The sequence below is a fragment of the Lactuca serriola genome, chromosome 8 (genome assembly GCF_051521515.1).
Source record: "Lactuca serriola cultivar US96UC23 chromosome 8, Lser_US96UC23_V15, whole genome shotgun sequence".
In the NCBI taxonomy this organism is placed as follows: Eukaryota; Viridiplantae; Streptophyta; class Magnoliopsida; order Asterales; family Asteraceae; genus Lactuca; species Lactuca serriola.
This window is the reverse complement of record NC_136415.1, coordinates 197,017,987-197,030,353: the sequence shown is the minus strand read 5'-3', so window position 1 is coordinate 197,030,353 and position 12,367 is coordinate 197,017,987. Positions and strand designations below refer to the sequence as shown.

At 38.3% G+C, this 12,367-nt stretch overlaps 1 protein-coding gene across 1 annotated transcript in view; it reads left to right on the top strand.

Moving 5' to 3' along the window:
- The first annotated feature begins 222 nt into the window (after window positions 1–222).
- Window positions 223–12,367, top strand: part of LOC145068687 (G-type lectin S-receptor-like serine/threonine-protein kinase At4g03230) — a 34,330-nt gene continuing 22,185 nt past the window's right edge. The window contains exon 1 of the mRNA XM_079015685.1: window positions 223–705. Within this exon, the coding sequence (XP_078871811.1) occupies window positions 351–705 (355 nt within the window). The 5' untranslated portion in view covers window positions 223–350. The remainder of the gene's footprint in view (window positions 706–12,367) is intronic.

Below are 12,367 nucleotides of genomic sequence, written 5' to 3'. Positions count from 1 at the left end.
TATATATATATATATATATATATATATATATATATATATATATATATATATATATATCAAAATGACTTATGATTGGTAGCCGTATCTCTTACGGTTTGTCGAATTATAATGAATGCATTCACATGGATGGCAAACATTCATATTTCTGAATAATCCAAATTCCACGTACTGACGATTAATTAACCAGTACCTCACATATAAATTTTGACCTATTAGCGGAAGACTAAGACTTGACCTAGAAAATTGAGCTCTCTTTCCTAATTTTCTTTCCCCATATATAGGCACCTAACAGTCATCACTATTCCATCTTCATCAAATTAACAGTTGGAAGTTACGTTCAGAAACCCATCATGATATCTTCAGACACTAATAGGCAAATCATCTCCTTCTGTACATTTGTGGTGGGTTGTTTCTCCTGCTATGTAGCAAGTGACATTATAACAACGGGGCAAAACATCAGTGATGGTTCAGATTATTTAGAATCCCCGGAGAAGAAGTTTCAAATGGGCTTCTTTTCACGTGAGGAATCATCGGAAGTAAGGCGATATGTGGGGGTATGGTATACCATGGATCCAAAGACCGTGGTGTGGGTGGCTAATTGTGATAAACCAGTGCTGGATTCCACTGGAGTTCTTGCTGTTTCCGAAGAAGGTAGCCTTAAGCTGCTCGATGGAAATGGAGTTGAATACTTCTCTACAGAAACAGGTAAGTTAACTGGATGAATTTACTTTTACGAAATAAGTTTGACAGTTTGATGTGGAATTTTTTTAAGATGTAGCTAAGAGAGCAAAGACGTTTTAATTCATGCAATAGTCACTATCTTTAGAAAGAAGATTTAAAGAAAGCCTATAAGGAGAGATTAAAGGATGTTGAGTAAACCAACCGATATGAATGTCTTTTTGAAAGATAATTGTTTTTGGTAAAATGAGTAAATGACGAATATGTCTGAAACAAAGCATTTCCGAGTAGACTAAGGAATCCGCAGTAGCCGTTTCGGATAGTCATTTCGGAGTACCTATTTAATGTTTATATTTTTATGTTAATTTCAATTAATGATTGGTCATTTTATTATGATCATTTTTGTATGTATTATATGTTTAAAATGTTAACTATGGTTTTATGGTGATTTCTAATTTTATATAATTATAAGTTAAAAGAAACTCATGTTTTCCACATAAAGCAAAATATATATTCGAAAAATAAATAATTTTGGAATGTTGCGAAACAAAAATTCTAGTGCAAAAATGAAACATCCTAAAAATTTGAACAAATTTAAAACTTTTAAAAACATTCATTTTGTCTAATAGAAGTGTTACAAAACCATTGTTTCAAAACATTATTTAAAATTAGAGTCTCCCAAGATTCAATCAGTTGTAAAACCAAAAATGTGTATGGTCATGCCTTCGTCTCGCCACAATCATATGAAGCACCTGAAACAATAAGCTGAAATTGTAAGCACGAAGCTTAGTGATTTCCCCCAAATACTAACACAAGAACAAATAACACATATACAATAACAACATACTATGGGTCCAATCAATCATCAGGTTGGAATACCCCAGTCCCTCAACCATTGGGTTTGAATGCCAACATATTATGGGTCCAATCAACCATCGGGTTGGAATACCCAAGGCCCTCAACCATTGGGTTGGAATGCCAACATACTTCGGGTCTAATCAACCATCGGGTTGGAATACCCTAGGCCCTCAACCATCAGGTTGGAATGCCTCGACCTGTTGGCTTACGCACAAAGCAGGGAAGCCTCAGCCACCGACCAAACATGTGCACATATAATAGATAAGCATACAAATAACTAGCTAGTAAACAAACAAACAGATCTTACAGATCACAAAGCATAGCCTCATCCTATCCACTAGGATGCACATCTAAAAGATCACTACAACACACAATCATATGATAAACCAGGATAACAATCCAAAGGGCCGACCTTGGTACCTTCGACCTGTAAGTACAATGAGGAATACTCACATCGCATACTGAACAGAACTGATGAGGACCGATTCTGAATCTCAACTCTCTAACCGATACCTATTTCCACCAAGTGACCAATTCCATCAAAATCCCAAAATACCTAAAATACCTTCAAGGTCCAACTTGGTCAAAGTCAACGGTCAAGGCCAATAGTCCATGTTGACCTAACACGTATTGTTCCCCTTGGCCACACCGTGTTTCGCTAGCATCCAAATAGTCGGGAAAACCTCAGCCAACACGTCGTGTTCGCTTGAGTTCCAACAACTTAATACATTCAGCAGCCTCTTTGACTCAAGAGCTCCAAAGCTCAAATCTAGACCAAGATGTGATTAACAAGGATAAAGTTTCCAACTTTATCCATTGTAACTACCAAAAAGGTCCAAAACCCAAACCATAGAGCTTGATAATGCAAGGCTTAACCAATACATACTTAATCCTTAAAGTATGAAGTCCATCATTTCTAAAAGTGATTCAAACACCTAAACCATCCCAAGGGTTGGTGCTTTTTAGACATACATGTCCAATGCATGTCTTGAATCCATATTAGGTCAAAATGAGGATTTATGACCTAATCTTTATGCATAGCATCAAAACTTGATTATAGACCAGATCCAAGACACTACTAGGTCTCCTTGACCTGGAGATTCAAAAAATTGCAAACTTTATGAGATCTAACCATTCCAGCATTCATGAACAAGAAGCAAAAAGGACAAAACCCAATATCTAACAACTTTGAATGATAAAAATTGAGTCTTAAACACTTACAAAGGTCCAGAAGAGTACCAAATTGAAGAATAGGTACTTGCTTGCTGGATCTTTGCTTCATTCCTCTATCTTCTTCCTTCTTTAGCTTCAAAAATAACAAATTAGCTCAAAAGGGGGAGGGAAGGATGATTAGGGCTTCTTTTAGGGCTTGAAGGGCTGATGGGGGCTGAGGGTGAACAAACCCTAGCCTCAACATTCCTTTAAATAGGGAGCAAAACCCAGAAGATTAAGGTTTCATTCCAGCCATCAACACGTCGTGTTCCAAGAGGTAACACGTCGTGTTGCCCAAAATGAAACCCGCAGCTCTTCTTATCTGGACACACCGTGTTGGTTCCTCCAACACGCCGTGTTCAATCCACAAAAGGTGATTTATACCCAAAGTTTCTCCTTAAATTTCCGGGTGTTACAACTTTCCCCCAGTTAAATTAGATTTCTTCCTCGAAATCATTCCTTACTATCTCCTTTACCAAACTAAACGATCATGACTAGACTCCCTGAATCCCAAAAATGATTGGGGAAGTCACGCGCCTCTGATGACCGCCCACCCTTACTAATGGCGAATCCAAAATAGAAGGTATCATGAGCCCTAACGATGAATGAATCTCACCTCTTCCTTAAGCCAATAAGTATCCAACCGCCATACCTGAAATTGAAAACCCTGAACAATGACTGACTCCAAGACAGACTGAACCAATCAAAACTGCTCCCACAAAGACTCAACTTCACAATCCGAACCAAATAACCTATCTTGCCTGAATGAATTTACAGATACTTGAAAATATATACCCCTAAGCACCTTCCATATCCTTGATAAAAGTCGACCCTGACATACGAAGGCCTTCCATTAATCGAACACATTCTAAGCCGAATCCTCATACTGACGGCAGACGAATCCTTGCTCCTGTTGAAGTTAACTGATAAAGGACAACCATCACTACTCAGCTCCAAAACTAGGAATCCAATACCTTATCTGAAAAGAACCCAAACACATCAATTGAGAATTTCCACTAATCCCAATTCCATAAGATGTACCAAAAGCCTTTAATTAACCCGTGACTCCCTGACATGCCATTCCAACCACTACTCCTATAAGAAAAGATGAGAATTCCAGGAATTCCACATTTACCTCCAATCCTTAACAATTTAGGTGTACCCCCATCAAGAAAAACACCTGATACATTAACGAATAACTTTTGATTTGAGACCTCATGACCGGTTCCCAACTTTGATAATCAACCCCTCATAACGACTTGCGAGCAAATAGTGTTATAATGCAAACATTCCAAGAGACTTTTTGATATACGACCGATACTCCCAACAACCTTTAATTGTTACCTTTATCCAAACCAGCTGTTTGTGTGTCTCCCGATTTCCATCAATGCACCAATTCCGAAAGTACAATACTTAGATGAAATCAACAATCATGATCACTGGGCCCACAACCTATGTCTAGTATACCCTTACAAGGTCCTTAACATAGGTTTGGATTGCCACCGATCCCACAACAAGAGTCTGGAATGTCTTACCCGATATTACACCGATCCTGTCGACATTACATCATTCAGCCAGCGCCCCAGGCCTAAAGATACTCACCTCATTCCATCGCCTTGCAGGTACCTAACCAACGTCCCTCTCAATGCCAACCGAGTACAGCAATGTCGAAATCTTACCATGCATAATTCCTTTCACCGAACAACCTGCTACCAATGCAAAACCTTGCGAAATCATGGTTGCCCACGACTCGAGAACAGGATAATGGTTGCACCCTTGATCCAATTCAAAGGCTATCACCCAGAAGAACCATGAGAATAATTCGATCCAAGCCCCAATGCTATCTTGTCTAGCCCACATACACACAATGAATTACCACAATGTATATCCTTAGGGAACCCATAACCTCATCCAAAAAGGGCAGAAATACCAAAGTTCTATCGAACGACAAACCTCAGTCATTAATAGAATACATCCTCATGATCGATCGAAACAAGATTCCATACTTGATTGAAACTGAACAGGTACCACCAATATGCAACCAACTCGAGAAGACTTTTAAAGTGATCCATAATGCCACCCAACCCAAGCCTGGTATGAACCAAAATTCCACACCGTCATTGACGGTAAGCATACCCAACGACCAAAGGAATATGATAAGTTGACACATACATAAGACTTCAACTACCACACTCAAAACCTTCAGAGAACCTTTGCTAAATGACAAATGATGCGAACGATAATCATGAAAACGTGGCATTAAATAGAATGAACCAAAACCCTTGCGAGGCTGAATGCACCAAATTCTGAAACTGATGCCTTGATCGATCTCTGCCCAAGTTAGACTATAATTAGAAATTCTTACACCCAAATGACAATTTCCCTCCATCACAGATACTCGACCTGAGTAATCCCATGGGTTCCTTATTTATTCATTGGCACCCTCAAAAGGAATTAATATATGCAACGAGCTCATTGATCACCCACTTCCTGATGAGCGACAAGTCTATTGCACACACGCATACTATCACCACCTATTATACACCTCTTCCTTGACCAAACCCTGGACTGAGATCCTACATACTCGCACCGCAGATCCCTAAAAACCATCCCTCAATACCATGAACCCGAACATATTGATGATCCTCCAAGCAGAATACCCAGTTCTCCCCCACTTAGGGTTCGAATTACCACCTACTAGTGTTAAAACCAACTATAACTCAAACCGGCTTAGCCAAGTACAACTGTCCCTGACCCCGGGAATGAATAATACACACTGTATGATCTTCTAGATAAGGATCAAAGAAATCCAAAGAGAATCCAAAATTTCAGCTGAAGATTGCCGAAATTCCTAATAATGACCACTTAACATTAAGGATCCCTTACAATAGCGTACACCAATACCGACTTATGATCCAAAACATACACTCCTTGCTTACAGTTCTAACCGCCAATCCGGTACCTGACCTACCTATCACCCAAGAACACAGACCCTTGATCACATCACCAATATCCATATCACATCAACCCACATGCACACTACCACACTGACAATCTGTCTCCAAACACCGCAACCAACAAACCCATACTGGGTTTACATCCCAACACTGAAATTCACAAGCCTGATCACTCCTCATCCGAACCTGGAAGACTGAAAGGGAAAAATTATTGTATTGATAACGACATACCAAACCATCAATCAACCATTCTACTTCTATTTGCAATCCCCAAACCGATCATAACGGTCGATCCATCCTTGAGTCCCACGACTTGAATGCATGACCTTGAGCAAAAACACTCGAGACCTCAAAACCAGCAAGCTCATCTAGTTCTGCACCAACCAATCCAAAAAAATTTCACCATTAGGCCGAATAATTACCAGATCCATCCCCACGCCTGAGCAACCATAACCAAACATCAACAAATATGGAGCTACCGCCACAAATAATGGTATCAAACCATGCTAATCTCCCCCGACCAGTCTTTAGAATCCCTAGAACTTTCCTTGTTTCGAGTGTGGATCCTGTGCTTCCAGTAGTACGGGCCCAATACTACCTTCCACACCTGTCCATACTTTCCTCAAGAATCATCTGGGGTCCTCTAAGACCTACTCATAATATTACTTCTGATACCTGCTCAATAGCGAACAATCACACTAAAATACTTCCTAGGCTCTCCTAGGATTCCATACCTCCCCTGCCATCAGCTGCTGAAGAACTCCTCATAATGTTAGTTAGCTACTTCATGAACACAATCACATGTAATAAAGCTCAGATAATCCTTCAAGTAAAAGACTCATCCCTACAACAGTTGGACTCAGACAAGAGCTGCACAATAGTGTCAAACCCATCACTCTAAGATTATTCAACCTTTATTACATGTGACTTAACATATTCACTGAACAACTAACTTACATCACTTAAGAGTCCCACAAAGAACAAAGCAAGTAACATTCGAGCAGTGGAGTCGACTGGCACTAAAACACAATAAAATCAGATGGATCCTCATACGAAATGCTCGATCTCTATCTCCCAGCATCTCGGATACACACTAGCATACTCATACACTCTATCCTCACTCCTTAGAGGAAGGCTAAACATATTCCGACTACCGGCTGACCCCACATAACTCATCCTACCACCAATTGCCACATGACCTTCCATTGGTGTCAGATAACTATCGCATGAACACTATCACATACTACACAACTTAAGCAATCTTAGGCTAAAAGATTCAATCCTACAACGGTTTGACTCAGAAAAGAGCTACGTTGCAGGCCCAAATCCCTTACCCTAAGGTCATTTAACTCATGCAGTATGTGACTTAGCGCATTCACTCAATAGTTAGTTCACACCTGAAACAGTCATACAACAATCAATAAGGTATTCTACAAGAGATAAGGCATCATACATTAGGAGCTTCTATCACATGATTCCTGAAGATCCCTATCCTATTACTAGCATGTTGTTCTAACAAAACAAAATATCAAATAACTATGTGGTAATTTGGGGTCTACATACCGACTTCAGTTGATCGTACACATCACATCCTCCTTGTTTATTTTGAAAAACATTTGAAAATCGTTTTTGAAAAGCTTTTTCCTTAGTTTGAGACTGGATTCACATGAGTGTTCCTCCAATTCACTCAAACCAAGGCTCTGATAACAACTTGAAACATCCGAAATTTTTTAAAAAATTTAAAACTTTTAAAAACAACCCTTTTGTCTAATAAAAGTGTTACAAAACCATTGTTTCAAAACATTATTTAAAATCAGATTCTCCCAAGATCCAATTAGTTGTAAAACCAAGGATGTGTACAGTCACACCTTCACGTCGCCACAATCATCTGAAGCACATGAAACAATAAACTAAAATTGTAAGCATGAAGCTTAGTGAGTTCCCCCAAAATACCAACATGCGAACAAATATCACATATACAATAACAACATACCATGGGTACAATCAACCATCAGGTTGGAATAACCTAAGCCCTTATCCATCAGGTTGGAATGCCAACATACTATGGGTCAAATCAACCATCGGGTTAGGATAGCCCAGGCCCTCAATCATCAGGTTGAAATGCCAACATACTATGTGTCTAATCAACCATCGGGTTGGAATACACTAGGCCCTCAACCATCAGGTTGGAATGCCAACATACTATAGGTCCAATCAACCATCAGGTTGGAATGCCCTAGGCCCTCAGCCATCAGGTTGGAATGTCCCGGTCTGTTGGCTTACATAAAAAAAGTAAAGCCTCAGCCACCGACGGAACATGTGCACATATAATAGCTAAACATACAAATAACCAACCAGTAAACAAACAGACAGATCTTATAGATCACTAAGCATAGCCTCATCCTATCTAGCAGGATGTAGATCTAACAGATCAATACAGCACATAATCATACGATAAACCAAGATAACAATCCAAAGGGTCAGCCTTGGTGCCTTTGACCCATAAGTATAGTGAGGAAAACTTACCTCATAGACTAAACATAACTGATGAGGACCTACTCCGAATCTTAGCTCTCTAACTGATACATGTCTCCACCAGGTGACCAATTCCATCAAAATCTCAAAATACCTAAAATACCCTTAAGGTCCAACCTGGTCAAAGTCAATGGCAAAGGTCAACAGTCCATGTTGACCCAACCCGCATTGTTCCCCTTGGCCACATCGTGTTCCACCAGCATCCAAACAATTGGGAAAACCTCAACCAACACGCCGTGTTGACTTGAAAACATGCCATGTTCACCTAAGTTCCAACATCTTAATACATTCAGCCGCCTCTTCGACTCCATGATCTACGAAGCTCAGATCTAGACCAAGATGTGATTAAGAAGAACAGTATTTCCAACTTTATCCATTGTTACTACCAAAAAGGTCCAAAACCCAAACCATAAAGCTTGATAATGCAAGGCTTAACCAATACGCTCTTAATCCTTAAAGTCTGAAGTCCATCCTTTCCAGAAGTGATTCAAACTCCTAAACCATCCCAAAGGTTGGTGCTTTTTAGACATACATGTCCAAAGCATTGTCTTGAATCTATATTAGGATAAAATGAGGATTTATGTCCTAATCTTTATGCATGACATCAAAACTTGATTATAGACTAGATCCAAGACACTACTAAGTCTCCTTGACCTAGAGATTCATAAAATTGCAAACTTTATGAGATCTAACCATTCCAACATTCAAGAACAAGAAGCAAAAGGGATAAAACCCAATATCTAATAACTTTGAATGCTAAAAATCAAGTCTTGGATACTTACAAAGGTCTAAAAGAGTGCCAAACTGAAGAATGTGGGCTTACTTGCTGGATCTTTGCTTCCTTCCTCCACCTTCTCCCGTTTTTAGCTTCATAAACAACAAACTAGCTCAAAAATGGGAAGGAAGGATGATTAGGGTTTCTTTCAGGGCTTGAGGGGCTGATGGGGGCTGAGGGTGAACAAACCCTAGCCTCCACATTTCTTTAAATAGGGAGCAAAAACCGGAAGATTAGGTTTTCATTCAAGCCATCAACACACTGTGTTCTAATAGGTAACACGTTGTGTTTCCCAAAATGAAACTCACGCCTCTTCTTATCTAGACACGTCGTGTTGGTGCCTTCAACACACCGTGTTCAATCCACAAAAGGTGATTTATACCCAAAGTTTCTCTATAAATTTCCAGGTGTTATAAAAAAACTAATAATTACAAAAATTTAGATATGTTCAAATCATAATAAAACGTGCAAATGGAGCCTTATTTTTTACACGTACCCCATGCACTTTTTACAAATCGCCTCCGACATGAGTTGGCATAGGTCTTGATGCAACCTTCTATGTTCACTGATTGATCGGTGGTCAACCTTTCTAGGAACCTACATAAGAAAACTCTATAATCCTTATCGTTAGACTGTTGTGGTACATATATGGCCTTCACAAGTGTTAGTGTGAAACACTTTAGGGATCTTACATCAGTAGGGTTATCAGACCAATAACTATCGTATATAGTGAGTGTTAATATCCGAAAATCCTAAACACCTAAAACCAGTGGCCATCCGATATATTAATGGGGATGTATGATGTACTACAGGTCGGAAATAACAAATAAACATATAACATTTTGTTATAAGTGACTACTATTAGGTAATGTAATTGAAACACAAGTATAATGTATTACAAATATAAAATGGGCAAAGGAATCCAACATCCATGTTACGCTAATACTTTACATCTGTCTTGAAAGTTACAAGTACAAATGTACACCAAACATCATTTAACCTTCACTCTAGAAGAAAGGAAATCCAAAGAATGATGTGATATTGATCAACACAGGTATAGAATAAAGTAAGTTAACAAAAAGTTTCTTGTTTTATGATAACATACATACAGAACTTACATCACATTCCAACCATCCATTGTCAAAGATCCGATACACACACAACAAAAACTCCATCACCGGTTTATAGATGAGAAACTAATGAACAAAAATAGCGAATCATCTTGCTTCAGATATAGAATGTGAGTACTATCATCTAAACAACCATCTAACAATGGTTGGCGTAAATGTGTGACGTCTTTCATTTTTATTTGTATCCATGGACAATTCAACCATATCGAAAAATTTGTTGCTTGTTGTGTACGTCTAAGAGCCAATGGTGATGTTTGGTAATCTAACCGGGGAACCTTAACGATCTTTGGTGGCTCTGCGAATGTATGTGTAGGTACACTGTCTATGTATATGGTAGACATCTCAGCAGGTATATTATCATGTAATTGGTTATCATCGTGTAGGGTAGGTTGTTTTATGGGATTAACAGTGACACCCTACATAAAGATAAGATTAAATACAATTAAGTATTCAACAATACAACAAGGGTAAAACTCATACCTATTTAAATATGTACCTGAAACCCATATGACCAAAAGTCACCTTGTGATGTACCATGGCCCTCTAATCCTCTATGATAATATGGTATACATGGTAACCATGTTACCCTACAATAATGTAACAATTCCATACTATTAAATAATCAACGATGCAATAATGGGTATACCATAAAGTAAAAAAAATGTACATCTAACCCCAGTGAGGTACCATAGTCCTATCCATTATCCTTATCATTGAGTGTACCATTCTCCTCTACAAAGGATCTACATGTAGCCCTAGCACAACATCAATACGATACATGCGTATATCATGTGCTATTAGTTCCCTTTGACATTCCTGAAGTAACTTTTTCAACTCCATTATGATTTTTCCTTATCTATTGTGAGCCTAGTTTCTGATGGCCATCGTGGGTCTGATGGATATGAACTTTTACCAGCATCTTTTCATGCCTGCTTTTGTGGAGGCTCATAATTAGGCAACCGACCAAGTGATGGTGCCCAGGGATAGTGTGCCTGACATAAAGCATCACATTCAATCCATATGAAGCTATAAGATACACTAGGCATCACGTCTCGAATCATTGTCAACTCTAACTTCTCTATAGGCTGATAAAATGTACTTTACCTTAAAAGCAAATAAAACCCCGCTTAAGTTTCATGTCAAATTCTAAGGTTATGGTTTTTTTAACTTTGATATGATGAAGAAGTTGACGAAGCTTTCCAAATACCATCTCTAGCTGATTGTAAAATTGTTCCCAAATTATCCTCCCTCTACGATGTCTATGACAAAAAAACACACAATTACTTACATAAAAAGTTAGTAATGATATTTATAAATTAACGACATGATACATGTTAAATTCATCAAAGTTAGATATCAATCCTAATCATAGGTTGACGTGGAAAGCGGTCGTTGGACCCCCTATCCAATAGATATAGTAGACACTCATAGGCCACATCCTCTCCCGATCATTAAAAGATGTTTCAAATATATTTTTTACATGTTCCAGTTTCACCCACTCATTTGTCTTTATTGTAGAAAACAGATACGTAATCCGAAGGGATAACAGGAATCTAAGGCTATAAAAAAATCACCAATTTGGAAGATGTTGATAAGACAGAGTTCTTTCCTCCCAAAGGCCAACTCAAAACCACCAATCTTAAAAATGATTTTCTGTACATCTCTTCTAAGATCTTCAACAACTTCTTTGTAGAATATGTAATATAAAAGAAAATGATCCCCTTCTACTTGGGCATAAATATCTAACAACCTATCAAAACACGTATGTTAGAAGATAACCTCACATGGGGTTCAGTTCTTGAGTTTAGCAGGAATATTCACAACAGTGATAGTGACAGGTTTGCATGACATTGTAAGAGAAGCATTGAAAATTCGGTCATCATGTTGAAAAACGCAAAAATAAATCAATTCAATAAGACACTTAACATAATTCCGATCTGGTTATGGAGTTCCAGAACAGACTGTTCTAATCATTACAAACTTGTTTTTTATATTATGGGCATGTTCTTCAGGTTCTGTAATTATGCTAAAAGATATTATTGTTAACCTAGCTACTTATAAAACCTTTTTGGCGGTTACTAAGACTAAATAAGTACCTACCCAAGGCACTTGCTATAAATTAATACAACAGCCGGGAACTGTTCTTCATGTTTCAAACATGTTATTCATGTTCCAAAATAATGTTTTCCAGTTAAAAATATAAATTTAGAAAGTACAATTAA